Source organism: Sinohyriopsis cumingii, chromosome 8 (genome assembly GCF_028554795.1).
Source record: "Sinohyriopsis cumingii isolate HCF-2022 chromosome 8, ASM2855479v2, whole genome shotgun sequence".
Classification (NCBI taxonomy): domain Eukaryota; kingdom Metazoa; phylum Mollusca; class Bivalvia; order Unionida; family Unionidae; genus Sinohyriopsis; species Sinohyriopsis cumingii.
This window is the reverse complement of record NC_142968.1, coordinates 102293669-102312726: the sequence shown is the minus strand read 5'-3', so window position 1 is coordinate 102312726 and position 19058 is coordinate 102293669. Positions and strand designations below refer to the sequence as shown.

The following is a 19058-nucleotide window of genomic DNA, read 5'->3' as shown; positions in this document are numbered from 1 at the left end:
TGCAGTAAAGTACCTTGCCCAGAGACACACTGCAGTAGTCAACCTGGGCTGATCCAAAATTGGAATGCAAATGAAATGCAGGTATGAGTGTGAATAAAAGCATAATGAATTTAAATGAAATGCAGAATGAGTGGGAACAAAGCCTTGATTACATGAGCAATTTGACCAGGGAAACAAAAGTTTTGGTGGTGTTTGGTGTTTTTACTGCACAGCAACATTAATCGGTTATTATGCGCTGAGGCAATAAAATGCCTTGCCAAAGAAAAGACAACAGTAGCCGGCTGGGATTAATCAGAAAATGAAATGAAACATAAGTGCAAAGAAAATGAAGAATGCAAGTGGAAGAAAATGGACAATGCAAATGCAAAATGCAGAATAATGAAGAACATTAAAACAAAATGGGTTTGAAAATTTAAAATTTTAAAATTCCTGTACTGGATGGGTCAAGTCAAAGGTCAGAGAGAGTATTTTACATTGAGTTTCTAAACAAAGTGACTTGTACATATACAAATGAATTTCGATTTGGTGACATATAGAGGGATATTAGATGACAAGCCATTGTGTGGTTCTTTTGGTCAACAACTAGTAGAACTACAACCAATCAAATGATTGCTGAAATGCAAACTTGAATGGAATGCAAATGGAATGAAAATGGAACAAAAAACTGCAGAATGAATGCATAAATGCAATGAAATGCAAACAAAATGTATGTCTGGTAAAATTACTCATCGCTGGGTCCTTGTTTTTATTGGCTTGTATCTGTGCAGGTAATATTGATAATGTTTATATATATCTCACAGCTAATATAATAAAACTTCAACAACTCGAACATCAATCACTCAAACACCATATATACTGGCATGTTAAGTCTGATCAAACTACACAGAACCATTTCTGCTCTTGCATAATGCACCAGCAGCTATGGGTGTATGCAGTTTGATAAAAGTAATCAATGGGACAAACAACATAGTGCATTATGAGACAGTAGATCAGGGTCTATGTTGCTTGCATTAGACCCAACTTGTACGGTACCCAAATGACTTGCTTAGTCCCTATGCAATACATTCTCATGTCTGTGACCATGCAAACATGGAGTTAAATTTTGGGCCTACTTCGCACCGACTTTTCAAGGTTAAACTGTACAGTTACTACTGAATGAAAAGATGTAAATGAAGCGGACATCAAATTTGCATGATTAATCAAACTGTATGGTAAAGCTTGCTAAATGCAATCAAAAATGCAAATATTGTTAATGTATATGATATACAGTTAATCAAAAACCATTTCTACCATACATTTTGACCAATTATGTACAGAACTGCTGAAAAGCATTTAATTTTTAGATTCCAGGCAAAATTTCAGGTAAATCAACAATACATTTGACTGCATAAGCCAATGATGCATACCATAAAAAAGACTGATTCTATTTAAGCTGCCAAGTCGAATGCTGCTATGTTGTGTATGTTCAGCCTGCTAATTTGTAAAAATTACCTTTTTTTAATTTTACTGAAAAAAATCAAACTAAAACAAAGGATGATGGAAAACTCCTTATAAAGGACACATACCTTTCTAATTTAACTCTGGATTTACCATAATATTCATGAAAAAATAATTAGGGTCAGGCCCAAATACCTGAGTAATTAAAACTTGATTTTAATTTATGAATATTTTGAGTTTTTAAAGATATCATTTTTATCAATGAGAAAATAAAGACATTAAAAAGACATTCACTCTTTCTAAACAATTTATATATGCTTGAGATGAGAGTATCTATAATTGTTGGGGTTATTTATTAGTAATAGCTTATAGACTGCAAAAATGTTAGCAATTTTGTATAGTATTTGATGCTCCACCAATTACAAACAAGATAAATTCAATATGTCATTTTGTTTTTGTTGCAGCATCAAGCTAAATTAATAAAGCTTTGCTCAAACCATGAATGTATCATTTTCCTTCACATCCAGTCCAGATCATTCATATGGAGAATACAGGCTTGCCAGAATAGTGGGATATGCCACAAATATACTTGTCTGACTTGCAAGATACAGGCCTGCCAGAATAGTGGGATATGCCACAAATATACTTCTCTGACTTGCAAGATACAGGCCTGCCAGAATAGTGGGATATGCCACAAATATACTTGTCTGACTTGCAAGATACAGGTCTGCCAGAATAGTGGGATATGCCACAAATATACTTCTCTGACTTGCAAGATACAGGCCTGCCAGAATAGTGGGATATGCCACAAATATACTTCTCTGAATTGCAAGATACAGGCCTGCCAGAATAGTGGGATATGCCACAAATATACTTGTCTGACTTGCAAGATACAGGTCTGCCAGAATAGTGGGATATGCCACAAATATACTTCTCTGACTTGCAAGATACAGGCCTGCCAGAATAGTGGGATATGCCACAAATATACTTGTCTGACTTGCAAATATCAAAACTGCCCATATATGGTGACTTGAATCACCTCTGTATTACAGGCAAACTGATGTCTGCCTTTTCTTACACCTTTGTAATTAGCAATGTTCATTCAAAAGCTTGAACTTAATGCATTTAGATGAATCCAGCAAATGCTTTCATCTGTTCATTTATTTGATGCAATAAATACACTGGATTTTACATTCAGTGTTATCAATGGCAACCAACAACCAATATTCTTGAAGAAAAATAAATTGAACACAAATTTAAGTTAGACTGAGAAGTCTCAAAATCAATTCTAGCACTCAGTGTACCATACATGCTTGCTTACAAGTAGTGTCCAACCACAAACACAGACCCTAATCTGAAGTTGAATAATGTGCCAGCAATTCTGGGTCTATGTTGTTTGTTCAACTGACTGTTATTAAGGAATAGCAGACCCAGATGCCAGTGCATTATGAGATGGCAAATCTGGGTCTATTTGCAGTTGGATTTAACTTATAATTGAGTATATAAGATAAACTATTGGAAAACAGAGAGAGAGAAACCAAAGTTATATTCCCAATTTAGTATCTGTTGTGTTGTGTAAGTTTTAGTATACTAATATTTTATGTTTTTTGTTCAAGTTCTATTTTCTTGCCTTAAATGTTTGTGAATATGGAGACAGAGCAATAGAAATTATGAGTTAAACTGAAGAATTGGATCTGAACTTAATGACCCACCTCTACTGTCAGAGAGCCAGACACTGTCTCGCTGGCCCCGGGACGTCCCTGGAGGGGAATAATCTGACGACTGCTGGGGTTACGCCTAAGGTCCTCGCAGTACACCACAGCCTCTCCCAGAAAATTCTCTGCAGAATGATATGAAAATATGGGCTTGATAAGAATGTAATCTACTGGTCAATGAATGTGGTCCTTCATTTATGGTCAGTGGCTTTGTCCAGGTACTCCATTTTTAACCACCTTACCGAGTGCTCTACAGCAATGGCTATGGAGTCATTAATTTAAAAGACATGTAAATTAAAGGCAATGCAAATTAGTGACTGAGAGTACCATGAACAGTATGTTATATTTTAAATAGTTCTATGTGTTGACACTAGTGACGCCAAAATCAATAAGACCATTCTTACTGAAAGTTTAAGCCACATATTTTGGTGAAGTTTCAAAGTTTAGAACTAAATTTTTGGTTCTGAAACTGTTTTTCATTTTACACCATAGCAACCTTGACCTGGGACCTTTCAATTCCAAAATCAATCAAGTTCTTCCTTATCCCATGTGCAAGCAATCCATAATCTGTGATGAAGAACTAATATTATTGAATGGAAATACTTCGAGTACGAAATACACATGATGTCTTTATTCTAGTTGGATTAGTACTTTTTGTGAACAAATGTGTTTAAGATATCAATGAGTTTTAAACGGATTACATACATGTATGTAACCTGATGTTTTTCTTCTTCATGTTCTGGAATTGCTAAAAGCATGCTGTACATGATGTGATATTAATCAGTCACTAATCTTCATAGACAACTGATATTTTGACCTGAAAACAAGATTTTTTATTGACAAAAATGTCTTAGCACTTGTTACAGACTTATTTTCATTTATTGAATGGCAAAATTGGTGTAGAATGATAAATATGCGACGGTAATCTCTCAACTAAATATGAATGAAGATTTTAACATCAACATGCACTGGCCTCAAGTGCATTCTAACTTTTTGGTACTTTTTTCATCATGTAACTGTAGAAAGAAATTACAAATGGCAAGTATATTTATGTGGTGTTTACATCATTGTTTTAATGTCGGATCTATGGCAATATGGGTTGAAAGAAAAGAGCCCTAAAATAGGTATTTATATTTTTATTTACTTCTTAAAATATTCTTATCAGACAGAATTAAATGTATAAACACCATGCAGTGAGAGAAACAAACTATTTTATATAAACAATAATAATATAGATCTGACTTCTGTTTTGTTTACCCAACCCCACCCCACACACACATACCATACTTGTATCACTCACAATTTTCAATCATTTTTGCTATACCACTGTTCGCTAAATAACATGATCAGCAGTTATGGACCCCAGCTACCAGATTATATGGGGGAAAAGCTGTATATATATCTATCTTTCTGATTGTAAACTACTAGGAATACAGCATAATATCAATAAAATTATTGTGTCACCAATTGCTTCTATAAGGGATAGGCAGGTCAAACAAGGATTTTGTGCTTAACCAACACTGCCATATGCACAGAAATGAGAAAAATACATAAAAATAAGAAAAATGCATAGCAATTTAACAAAATGCATAGAAATAAGAAAATTAAAAAAAAGTTCTCACCTCCTGAAGCAGCCCGTTTGTCAAGCACCTCAAACCTCAGCTCTTGACTCTGTGGGCTCATGTTGCTGAAATTAGGTCAAACAAACTTTTATTTTCATTCCAAGTATTTGTAGTCTTCTTAATTTTGAACAATGGAAGCAAATATTCAACACTAAAGACAATAAATAGTATGGAAAAAGAAGACAAATCCCCAGCAATGAATTGCTTCATCGTCCATTACCAGCAGTGAACTACTTCCTCTATCATTACCAGCAATGGAATGCTTCCCATTCCTTTACCAGCAATGTACTGCTTTCATGATATCATTGGAAGGAACTGAAAACTTTCTTTTAATAACTGTCAGAATCAAGTGATTGCAAACTTATATGCCATCCACTGCACACAAAAATTACCAGTATGTTCTTGCTTTCTTGTGATACACTTTTTTCACAACTTGATCAATTATGAATTTTCTTATTAATCCATAAAATTACATACAAAATAAAAATAAAATTCTATCTTAACAAATCTTAAGAGGAATTTAACCTTTTATTGGAGTGATATGTAGCTTTTTGCATGATATGGTATAATCTTGTTATGTTATTAATTTTCTTTCTTTCTTGTTACTCGAAGCAAAATCTGACATAAAGAAATTCAATTTTAAGATTAATACAAGATTCCAATATTACCATGCCATACACAATTATAATGATGGGAATTTGACAGTTTAAAATACAGTGCTTTGTGTCATTTGCATGAAAAAGGATACTTATCAGCACCTCTGTGTTGAATTATTACATGTGTGTGTGTGTGTGTGTGTGTGTGTGTGTGTGATTTGGTATTTTTAACGTAGCTTTAACAATCTTTCGGTCATATGGCTATGATGTCTGCAATGTGGCAGTTTATAGTGTTGTCTAGCACTGGGGCATCATGCCACAGACATGTAGCATGATGTCCCACCCAGTCACATTATCCTGACACCAGGCCGACCAGTCCTAACACTAACCTCTTAATGCTGAGCACCAAGTGAGGCAGCTGTTAGTACCATTTTTGATTTCTGTAAGTCTTTGTTATGACTCAGCTTGGGATCAAACCCATGACCTCCCACATCCAAGGTTGACATTCTAACCACCAGGCCACTGGAGTTGTCATTGAATTTCAACTCCGATTTCTTGAGAAAATATGTACAAATTTGACTATACAGGTACTCCCCAAGATACATAAAGGTTACATTCCTAGGACATCTTCGTATGTCAGTTTGTATATAAAATGAGTTTTACTAGGCTACATGTGGCTTTGACATCATGGTGAAGGGTAACTTGAACAAAACACAATTAAAATCCTTAAGATTATGAAAAAATGTAACACAAATGACTTGCACATGTTCACAAAAGGAGAAGTGGAACCATATACTGCAGATGCACTTGATTCAAGCACCGAAAATCAGTCTGTGTGCATGTTTATGGTTCATTACATATCTGTGAGTTTATGTCACTGTTTACATACCTCAAGGAGTAATTGTATGCAGTGTTGCACCAAGGATCCCACAGGCAGGGGACACGATTTTCCCCATCCTATAATATCTGGTGGACACAACATTTTAATGGGGACAAAAGTAATTAGTAGATAGTACTTAATGCAGCAACAGTGTTAAAAATGAGACAATTTCATGTGCTTTGACAGTTTTGTCACCTTAACTTTATGGACTGCTCTAAACCATTATCTTTTGATTCAATAAAATGTATCACAAAATTGAAAACACAGACATCTTTCAACATCTGCTTCACCTGAAATGAGCTGCACTACAGCAATTTCTGTCCCAGATTATGCACTTATTTAACTTTAGTGTTCAGTCATTATCTACTAACATTTATTATAATAATTACCATTATTTTTTTGCAATAACTTCTATTTTCAAGTTAATACTTCATTGATTATGTGACCTATTGTGTCTATTTGCATAAATTTAGCCCCTTTTATCCTTAATTCAATCTGGAGATAAATCATCACTGCCTGCAACCTTGAAAATGTGTTAGACATGTGATTATCAAAGACTTTACATTGCAAGTTGGCAGACTATAACACAAACCGTTAATGTCTTAATTGCCAAATCTGTAGTCTGAAAATGGAGATTAACTGCATAGTATACTTTCTATCACCTTTAGTGACTTTGGCTATTGTCTGAACAAACGCAGATGTGGACTGACATGTACTAAAAGACGTGCATTGGCCATTATTTTCCTGACCAAAAAAAGCACCCCTTGGGGGCTCAAAGGGATCAAGATGTGGGGCACATCAGATGAAACAATCCAAGAAACCTTCAACCCCACATTCAAGGACTAGTAGGTTGATGCATTGACATTATCAAATCTTCCAGGAAATGTACTGTCTTGCTCCTAAATTTAATCTATTTTCTCACTGCCCTGACCTCCACCTTTTTTCACTCAACAATTACCACCCTGCAGAACCAACATGCAAGATATAATGACAATGTACTCCTGCCTTTTTAGATGCCATATGCCAGACTCTGGACCAAATAAATGATTGGGACTACTATTTACTTTTACTACATTACCTGCATGCTTGACAAAGAAGACCCCATAAAATTAAAATGTCTTGCTTAATATGCACTTACAAATGAGATATTAGAGTACTCACACATGAGACCTTAGAGTACTCACAAATGAGACCTTAGTACTCACAAAAAGAACTGCTCATCCCAGAAAGGGTTCAGAGTGCTCCTGACGACACTGGTCAACTCAGACTGAGGAGGGGTGTCCACATACACTACACAGTATGGGTCAATAATGGCTGAAAGTAAATGCAGGCAAGTTAAATAATGTTCTATCTCAAACAGGGTCTATTATAGAATCTAACATAGCAGGATTCATGTCAGGTACTAAGAATTCACACATTTTCAAAATAATCAGATGAATGCATGTAAATAGTACATAAAACCTGTGGGTACCTATGTTTACTTTGGGTTTTTTTTTAAATTCAGTCCATAACAAAACATCATTTTAAATCTGTGAGCTTCTAGCATTCCAAGTACCCATGTGGAAATATGGTGACCTACATTAAAATTCTGGTGGCAATTTTAAGTGTAAGGTTACCATCTAGGACCAACAGGACAGAGAAGTTTTTTGTGAAAGCCCAATGTCAATATGACCAGCCATTTATAAGTAGAAAAAACAAGATATTCAAGATGGCCACAGTGGCTATCATACTGGAAGTCAGATCAACACCATTTTCATTTAAGATCAACTAAACATAACAAGACATCTTTCATTTTCATTTAGGATCAAGTAGACATAACAAGACATCTTTCTGATGAAAACCCATGTTGTTATGACCCTTCATTCTGGAGAACTAGTGATAACATTTTCAAGATGGACACTATGGTGGCCATACTGGAAGTGTGGGGCAACACCATTTTCATTTAGGACCCATGTTGATATGACCATCCAATCAAGAGTAGTAGTCATAACAAGATTTTGAAAATTGGACACTGTGGTGACCATATTGGAAGTGCAAGGAATATTAATTTTTTTAGGACAAAGTCAACATTTTGAAACGTTCTGTGGTCAAAAAGCTAGGTCAATATGACTTTTCATTCAGGAGGAATAGCACCAACAAGATTTTCAAGATGGAAGCTGTAACTATCATATTGGACATCAGACTGGCACCATTTTTATTTTGGTCTAACTAGACATCTTAAGAAATTGTTTGGTGAAAACACCATGTCATTATGAATTTCATTCAGGAAGAGTAGAAATAACAAGATTTTCAAGATGGCTGCCATGGTAATCATATTAAAAGTCAGACTGGCACCATTTTCATTTAAGACCAACTAGACATCAAAAGAAGACCTTCAATGAAAACCCCATGACAATATAAGGATCCATTCAGGATAAGTACCAAGAACAAGATTTTCAAGATGGACACTGTGGAGGTAATATTAGATGTCGACTGGCACCAACTAGACCATGGATGAATATATGCTAAAAGTTTCATGGCAATCCATCTAGTAGTTTACAAAAAGTGATAACAAACTTGTGGTAATAGGCCAATGTACAAAAAACCTGATACAACAGACCATTCCATAAGCTCGCCTGTCTTATCACAAGTAGGGTAAAAAACTGCCATCAAAATCTTTATGAAGATAAAGCCTTCCAACTGAAAGCATCATATACTCTGCTAGAGAAAATATATATGGTAAAGATGTTAAAATTATTTAAGAGGTATCTAATAATAGAAGACTATTATTAAAAATGTAAATTCCTTCAAACACAGGCTCAAAATATTAACATCAGTCATTTCTCTGGTGGTACATCATCCTAATCATGTAGACATAAAAATGAACAGCTTCTAACATAAAGGGTAGAAGACAATATACATGGAAAGTGAAAATCATCCAAAATGCAAATTGTATGCTGTATATTTTATTGTAATTTTCACAAAGCATCAGCACTGATTTGTTACAAAAATACCAGAGGGCCAGTTCGCATATATTTCTAATGCAGCATCATTACATTTGCACTTATTATGTAAGTTTTCGGCTGGCTATGTGTTTTTTAAAGCCAGAACCTATGATGTAAATTAATGGATAAACAGGTTAAACACCAGATCTGGCCCATGGGACATATTTCGCACACCCCTATTTCATAAAATACTGTTTGGTAAAATATGGATAGTTAGGTCCTGTCTCTGAATGAGACACAGAAAAAAATCTCTGAGGGTCAGGCTAGATCTAACATGGTGTAAACTTGAATCACTAAATCAACATGAGCACATCTGGAGTAGCCGACACTAAGCATACTGGTATGGTGTGTATGTATGTATAGGATTTACCACAATATCAGAACAATCCAAGCTATGAAATAAGAAGCAAGACATCAGCTTGCAGAAATGGTGAGCAAAAAAGCAAAGTCCAACACTATGCCAAAATCCTAAAGAGAAACTCTTCCAACCAAATGTAAATATCCACAATGAGAAAAAAATGTAAAAAAATGTCACAGAAATCCTCAAATGAAATACAAAACAAAGATAACAGCAAACATGGGTAAAATCTTCTGTTTCTGTTCTTTCATTGATTGTTTGGAATCATGATATGGCAAAAATATAAATTCTTTTAACTGAATTTTTCAAAAAAAGACACTGGAATATCTTATTCATTTTTATATTTTGATTGCAGTAGGGAGAATTGATATCTGTTGGAAATGTAGTCAAAATTATGGTAAAATGTTCTGTATGTCTCAAGTATGTATCAGCTTTGGAACCCATAATATAATTATTTAATTTGGATTGGTAGAACTAAACACCTAAATTTTGAGGAAATTCAAAATGCATAAATATAAGTATATTTATTGCCATTCTTATCAGCTAAAGAAGACATGTTTATGCCCTGTCATCTGCATGCTCTTTGTTGGAGGGACCCAGTCACCCCATTATTATACATGACCTGGCTTCAATCACTAGCCTAACATGGTATAAAAAAAAGTTAAACAGGAAAATTGCAATACAGCTGCTGTGAGACAGTCCATTGAGCCAGCAGACAAGACTTCTTTGTCATCTTGGTTTATTGGCTCTGAGGCTCTAATATTTTCACCAAAATGTTCAGTGCAATTTTGTTTAATTTAGTTTTGACTGACTTGTAAAATAGTATATCTCTGATAGATATGAGATAGCCATTGGTCTCAAAATGCTTTTCTATGCTATTTTTATAAACCCTTGAGAGAACTGGTCATAGCCTGAACCATTCTATTTGCTAAAAGTTTCAAACATTTCTAAATAATTGTTTAAATGACCAGAATGGTATTTTGATTACTGGGTTTCTCATGTTTGCTGTGGATATTGCAAATATCACATTCAATCTTTTCCTCGTTCAAAAGTTCTGTCTATGTGGGTTCGAGTCTCGGATTCGGCTAATGTGGGTATGTGAGAAAGCTTGCCAGTAGCTTCTTGTGGGTCGGTGGTTCTTTCTGGGGTTTTTCCGGGTTCTTCCTCCACCATTAATACTGGCCGCCATGTATAGCCTATTGTGTGCTGAAAAATGGCGTTAAACCCTACAACATCAATCATTCAAAAGTTTTTTTTGTGACTCAGTAAACTCGTCCACATCATTAAATTTATCTTCTCTACTTTCAAATGGACGAAACAGATTATTTAGTTCATCCACTAACTAATCTATTAAAACCAAAGCTAAAGCTCTGCTGCATGAGTGTACATTGTTTGCAAAATAGTTTCCAATACATGATACTATTTTTAGATATATATCTGTTGTGCAATATGATGCCATGCAGAATGGAAAAATACTGCACGATTTGACAATGTAGTTAATGGAGAAAAAAAATGAGCATATGATAAAATAAAATTTTAAGTACAAACAGTTACTACACATAACAGGTAATTCAGTAACATTAACAGCTGATCATGACCAATGACACTACCATGAAATATCCATATTAACTGCACATATAACCAGAATGATCAGTGTAGATCCTGGTTGAAGTTTAGTGCATGTTACACCTACAAAGAGTTTCATAACTTTGTAAAAATTCTTTGCTCTTCAAATTTTTTTGAATGATAGTACCTTGTCCTTTGTTGTTGAGACCACTAGCCTTAATGACCTTCACAAGGAGTCGTTTGTCCTCTGACAAGTTCTGTGAGCGGTTTGGCTTGGCAGTCTTGGGAGGAGGAGCTCTTAACTGGGAGGGGGCCTGAAACTGGAATCATAAAAGATATGATGAAACATGCATATGAAATGCATGGCAATCTGTATAACATATTATTCTGATTAGTGTTTAATAGCACGTCAGTAAATAAAAGACAAGTTACTGCTGAGGCAATGTGAGTAGAGTATGTTGACCAGAGAAACACCATTGCAGCTTATCTCATTTGGTCAAGGCCGGATTCAAACCATGACTCGCTGATTATGAGGCTGGCACATTACCCACTGAGCCATCATGGCTCTCCTCTGATTGCTAAATGATAGGTGTAGCAATATGAAATATCATAATACAAGTACAATAAAACTGTATCATGCAACTATAATGGTAAATTTGTTTGGATGCAATAATATGTTGAGAACAATTTTCTGAACTATTTAAATATTTATACTAAAATGAAATTAAATTTTTAAAAATTTGTTCATGTTATCAGTTTGTAAGTATTGGAAGAGATGCTTTCAAGAACTGTTTATTTATTCGTTAAATTTATTGCTTATTAGTAATTATGAAATCCATGATTACTTCACTGATGAACTAAACTGAATTCACAACATACCATATTTCATGTAATTTTTCATACACGAAAAATTAATGATTTATTTCAGTGTACGAAAAATTATATGTAAAATAAATAATTATCATTTGGTGGTACTGACCGTATATGAAAAATAATGGGATCGTACCTGAACAAGTTAATGGAACACATGCTACTCTACAACCTAACGGTACAAACGTATGAAGTAAACCTATATTTTCTGTCTCATGTGTGTGTGTGTGTGTGTATTTATATTTGCAGTATGATTTGGGGGGGTCATGTGACCTCCCTTGACCTATGCTGCATGTGCCCATGCTTAGGCATCAATCATTAATTATTAATTTTTGTAAAAACAATATGCCAATATTGTATTTTTTATATATTTTTTTGCAAACGTAAATCATCTTAGTAGAAATTTTATGTCCGATAATTTAATGGATTTTTTTCGAAAAATACAAAGTGATATGTATGAAAAATTATTATACATTTAAATAATTATTATTTTGATAACTGGATTGTGTACGAAAAACTACATGAAATACAGTACAAGAAAACTATATGCTTTTTCAAAAAACTAATACTCCTTTTGTCAAGAATTATGATAGCAATTTTTTTTTTAAAAACTTTCTTTGAAACACAGTAATGTCAGTTGATAATTTACATACAGCACTCTGATATTCCTTGGCTTCTATTGGTTCAAACACTTGCTGCTGTTGCTGCTGCGAACGTGGGCTAGGAGGAGCTTGTTGGATGGTTTGCTGAAGGAGCCGTGGACTAGAGACTGCCTGAGTATTGTCAGGAGAGACTGGAGCTGGCTGGCCAAAAGGAATGTCAGAGCCCTTAATCCACTTGCTCAAATTGATGGTGGTACTCGCCAGGCAAACCGTGTTGCGGATTATCTCCTCTGTTACTCCTATATCAACAAGATCTGCTGGGTCCTGAAATGTTTCATGTACCCAGAATATAATAATGTCATGGTATCAATGCACTGTACAATACAAGAATAGATTATTTTAACTGGTTACCATGAAATCTGTTTAACATGGATTACCAACTTTTTTAATATCATGCTAGTTGCAAACAACATGTTAAAAAAAATGCAACAATGATCCTTCTGTGAAAACAGTATTCCACTATCCCCAATCCACAAATTTGATACCAGCCAAAATGTAAACCTACCCCAACCCACCAAAATTGATACCCACAAAAATATTTTATCAATAATATACACACATATCAAACAAGAATTACACCCATTTCTTTTTTTTTCTCCAAAGAATATTTCATTAGCGTTTCATGTTTGGGAAACTTTAACTCTTGTGTAAGCCTCATAATAAAGTGAATAAACAAGGGTAGACCAAACCTCTAATTTGTTTCTTAAATGTATGGAATTACACAGATGAGTTATCATACAAAATATAGTTCAACTGATTTAAGCAAAAATTTTAATAAAATTATTTTAAGTTTTGTAAAATAACATTTTACAAATAATTATATTTAAAGCTCACTTTTTCCAATCAAGGACTTGCTTACTTACAGAAATGATGCATCAATCATAGATGTCAGAAAGTTTAACTATTCTGGCTAAAGGCAAACTTTGTTTAAATTCCTTTTTGCATGTTTTTGGCAATAACTTTTTTATATTTGTAAAATGAACAAAATGTTCCATCTACAAAGTTTGTTCAGAGTGCCAACTTCTCATAATGATGCCATTAATACTAAAAACTTCAATTACCATGCAAAAATACCAACAAAGTTTTGAATAATTTAATAAAAATTAACCATAATTTACCTTCACATGCATCTGCATGAATGCCTTATTTGGTCATTACTTATTCATATATCTGCATGGCTATATTATTTGGCCACTGTTTATTCTTTCCAATTATTTGGAAATTCATTCATTTGTGACATTTTTAAGCATACTACCTCACTGTAGTCTGTATTATACAATTAAATTCTTTTTCATAATAATAATTAACAATAATAATTAACAAAGTCCTTCAAGGGGAAGATGCTCCAATGGCTGAAAAGAATTTCCAGGAATTCAAAATAAAACCATTTTTTCCTTTTAACTGCTGAGTGCTGAGACTATCAGCACAAATCTTAAGCAAGAAGAATTTCAAAATTGGCCACTGCATCAGCCAAAGTGAATTTAAGATTGGCACTATTTTCATTCAGGACAAAATGGATACCATTAGAAGAGTTCTGGTTAAAACCCGATGCTGACATGGCCATCCATTTAGGATAATGTGACAAGATTTTAACTAAGTTCGCCATGGCACTTATTCATCGACTGGTGCCTATTGGAGATGAAATTATTTATTTATCTACATGACAGCTAAAAAGTAACTGTACTGTTTAAAATGTTCTACCAGTGTCATTCATGCTTGATGAAAAACCTTTAAGATCTGTGTATTGAATGATGCAATTGCATACAAAATGGAGTGCATAATGAATTTGATTGGCAATATGGTAAAGGTGTATGATACTATATCGCACACAATTCCCTATTATTGAGACATTATTATGGAATATTATGTGCTCCCCCCTCCTAAATTTAATATACCTGGTATGGATTAACAGGCTTGCCAGCAACCTTGATGTCTGGTCTGCCCTCAAAGGCAATTTCTGCCATCATGTCATGTTCCTTCCTGAAGCAGTGGACTTTTAACTGAAACACAGAGAAGATCAACTTTTTCATCAATGGTGATACCTCTTGATTATTCTCTACCACAAATGTGAGTAACATGTCAGTTGTATGTAACCAAGTTTCTACAATTTCCTTTGAAACAAAAAGTGTCCTCTGGGAAATACAAGATGGCCATGGCCTGAATGTGGACCCCCCCCCCCCCCACCAAGCTCCTGTAATGATGGCATGTAAAAATACATTCATCCTGGGTGTGGATGGGCAAATGTATGTCCAAATCAATTGAACCACATGAACATGAATGCCAACATGCAGACTCAACAAAAAGTACACAGATCATTCAAAATCAACAGGATACACAACAAAAACTGTTGATTGATCCTGAATGCCCCACCATAGTGCCTAAAAAACTGACCTTAGTAGGAGACTAAATCAGACAGACATATGAACATACAGATGAATAAGAGTAAACAATGTACTTTATGCTAAAATCACACCTGTGGTGGGTATTAAATTGATTGGTATGACCAAGAATTTGGATCAGCAGTGATTCATTGTATATAGTATGGCAGTGTGCAGGTAATACCATATTTATTTGTGAGCAGCATTTATTTCAAAAATTAAAATTAAAACCTTTCGAAGGTTTCAAGTCAGAATGATCCATGCCCAGTGTATAACACTATATCATCCTGACTGGTAATTACAAATGGCTTGAAAAAAACTGCAATAATGATGGCAGAAAAGCATCATTTATACCAAGGGTTGGCAACTTACAACATGCATGTCACAAATCTTGATTTTAACAGTGTTACTCTCTTACTGGTGGCACGCACTCATTCATTTTGTAATTAATCTGGAAAATAGTGACATACCCTGTAAAATAGGTTGCTGACCCCTGATTAATACAATTCTTTCAGACCCTGATGCCATAATTTTCAATGTATAACTGTGTATCTGAGAAAAAGTAAAGATCTTTTTTTTATAAATTAAGCATTTTCATTAGTACAGGTTCATCTATATCCCTCTTTGGTGCTGAAGTGATCTGCAGAGAAGTAAACTAAAAGAACATTTCTCTAACCCAAAATTGATCCATATATAATTTGTGCAATTACTGAAGCCAAACATTTTTGTAAGCTTAAGATATCTCCTCTCATCAGCCAGTCAAATCACTTTTCCAATTTTTGTGAAATCCTCATTCTGGCATCACAAGAAAAACTCAGTTTTTAACCATATACTTGTTTGTGAATATCTTACAAAGCCAAGTGAGACATCTGGTTGAAAAGGACTATGTTTACATTAAGTGAGTAACAGCTGGCTTGCTGTTTATGATAAAAGGTGGCTTGCTGGGTAGAATATATGGTGCATATTGCTGACTCACCATTCCACGCAGTTTGAGAATGCTCACAGTCAGGTTACACAGCCGGACACCCTCGTGAGTTTGTTGAGAGGCAAAAACTGCCAGCGAAAGATCACGCGAATCCACCACTGCATGAACATCCTAGAAAATGAAATAATATAAAATCCAGGTTTACTGATTTGAGATGATCCTTTATATACTGTGACAAACTATACTGTATTATGTTTCATATATGCAAAAATCTTTCTTCTATTGGTTGCATACGATGACAGTGTTGCTGTCACTATCTTATGTTACCCGACAAAATTAAATGAAACAATTAAGTTCATAGGTCATAGGTCAATCAGTAAGAAGCCATCACACCTGGACTCCAATGTCATAGAAATGCATGACAATGACACTAACTCAATCTTTGTCCTGCATTTACCTCTACGTTTCATTTTTCTCACATGCATCCAACAATAATAATGAAATAATAACTGCCAACAGCTAGCATGCAATATCAATAATTCTAACTGCAAATTACTAGCATGCAATATCAATAATGAATTAGTACCTACAAATTACAAGCATGCAATAACAATAATGAATTTTAACTACAAATTACTAGCATGCAACAACAATAATGAATTATTAACTACAAATTACCAGCATGCAAAAGCAATAATGAATTAGTAACTACAAATTACTAGCATGAAATATCAATAATGAATTTTAACTACAAATTACTAGCATGCAATAACAATAATGTATTAGTAACTACAAATTACAAGCATGCAATAACAATAATGAATTTTAACTACAAATTACTAGCATGCAATAACAATAATGAATTAGTAACTACAAATTACAAGCATGCAAAAACAATAATGAATTAGTAACTACAAATTACTAGCATGAAATATCAATAATGAATTTTAACTACTAAATTACCAGCATGCAATAACAATAATGAATTTGTAACTACAAATTACAAGCATGCAATAACAATAATGAATTTGTAACTACAAATTACAAGCATGCAATAACAATAATGAATTTGTAACTACAAATTACAAGTATGCAATAACAATAATTTAACTACGAATTACTAGCATGCAATATCAATAATGAATTAGTAATTACACATTACTAGCATGCAATAACAATAATGAATTAGTAACTACAAATTATTGGAATGCAATAACAATATTGAATTAGTAAATACAAATTACTTGCAGGCAATAACAATAATGAATTAGTAACAACAAAATTACTAGCTAGCAATAACAATAATGAATTAGTAACAACAAAATTACTAGCTTAGCAATAACAATAATGAATTAGTAACTAGAAGTTACCAGTATCACGATAACAATAATGAATTAGTAACTACAAAAGACTCAGTCAGAAGCTGAGGAATAACTAAGAAATAAGGAGTACTATGAAAAGGCATATTATGGTTAAGAACTAGTTATTGCATGAAACCATTTTTCTTCTTTCTTGTTACAAGGAACATGCCCTTTGACCTTTTGACCTCAGTGCTAAAATGGGGTTTTCCTTATCCAAAGTAGAGTTTTCCACAAAGTTTGGTAACTGTAGATGGTGGAGAATTAAATTTACTGTGAAGAAACCACATTGGTACAACATGGATGGGCAGTCAAAATTAACCAGAAACCACATTGGTACAACATGGATGGGCAGACAAAATTAACCAGAAACTACATTGGTACAACATGGATGGGCAGACAAAATTAACCAGAAACCACATTGGTACAACATGGATGGGCAGAAAAAATTAACCAGAAACGACATTGGTACATGGATGGGCAGACAAAATTAACCAGAAACCACATTGGTACAACATGGATGGGCAGACAAAATTAACCAGAAACCACATTGGTACAACATGGATGGGCAGACAAAATTAACCAGAAACCACATTGGTACAACATGGATGGGCAGACAAAATTAACCAGAAACCACATTGGTACAACATGGATGGGCAGACAAAATTAACCAGAAACCACATTGGTACAACATGGATGGGCAGACAAAATTAACCAGAAACCACATTGGTACATGGATGGGCAGACAAAATTAACCAGAAACCACATTGGTACAACATGGATGGGCAGACAAAATTAACCAGAAACCACATTGGTACAACATGGATGGGCAGACAAAATTAACCAGAAACCACATTGGTACAACATGGATGGGCAGACAAAATTAACCAGAAACCACATTGGTACAACATGGATGGGCAGACAAAATTAACCAGCAACCAATATGTTCGCAGTGACCTAACCTTTTTGGACTTCGTAGCCTGAAATCAACAGGTTTCTTCCATACCCCAAGTACAAACTTTCCACAAGACTGGTAACTGATGATGCTGGACAGCTAATGTCATTGAGCAGAAGGCAAACACAATAGCTCCACCGTATGGCAGGCATGTAAAAAACGGCCACTGTGATAGCAAATTCCAAGATGAATGGTTTTCTTTTCTAATCTGGCTTAAAATATTTAGATTTCACTTCAGTGACTAGTCTTGTTTCTTATGACCTAATTAGGCATGCTGAACGTTACATCATTACATGTGCCACAGATCATGACACCAGTGGCATGGCTTGCAATTATTCATTAGAGATTTGTAATTAAATGCCCTTCATCATGGTTTAATCTGTATACTAAATTTATTCAAACCTTGCTTGAGGAGTTGTATGTAATTACAGTTGCAGAATTATGGATTCAGAAACTTCAGCCATCTGGTTCTGGTTATAAAAGTGTGACTCCACAACACAAGAGACAGAACGATTCCAAACATTTTTTAAAAATATTATCTTAGCCAAAAACAAGTGCACATTAAAAATTTTCTACAGATGATTCAAAGTCTCTAAATTTACGGCAATGAAAAATTACAAATATACAAAGTTGGAATTTTCCTTAGGACAAAATATTTAATATTCTCATTGCAAAGTGGGGGGGGCAATATGAGTTGCATGCTTTCTCAGCCCCAACCATGGATAATAATTATCAATCTCCTTAGCACAAAA

General features: G+C 34.3%; 1 protein-coding gene across 6 annotated transcripts in view; it reads right to left on the bottom strand.

Annotated features, from left to right (window-relative positions):
• Positions 1 to 19058, bottom strand: part of LOC149794260 (phospholipid transfer protein C2CD2L-like) — a 148911-nt gene that overhangs the window by 70766 nt on the left and 59087 nt on the right. For all 6 annotated transcript variants that reach the window (XM_089968398.1, XM_089968399.1, XM_089968395.1 and 3 more), the window contains exons 3-9: positions 16045 to 16164; positions 14586 to 14690; positions 12682 to 12954; positions 11346 to 11478; positions 7456 to 7564; positions 4775 to 4839; positions 3150 to 3277 (exon numbers count right to left, since the gene is read on the bottom strand). In XM_089968398.1, coding sequence (XP_089824524.1) covers positions 3150 to 3277; positions 4775 to 4839; positions 7456 to 7564; positions 11346 to 11478; positions 12682 to 12954; positions 14586 to 14690; positions 16045 to 16164 — 933 coding nt within the window. The remainder of the gene's footprint in view (positions 1 to 3149; positions 3278 to 4774; positions 4840 to 7455; positions 7565 to 11345; positions 11479 to 12681; positions 12955 to 14585; positions 14691 to 16044; positions 16165 to 19058) is intronic.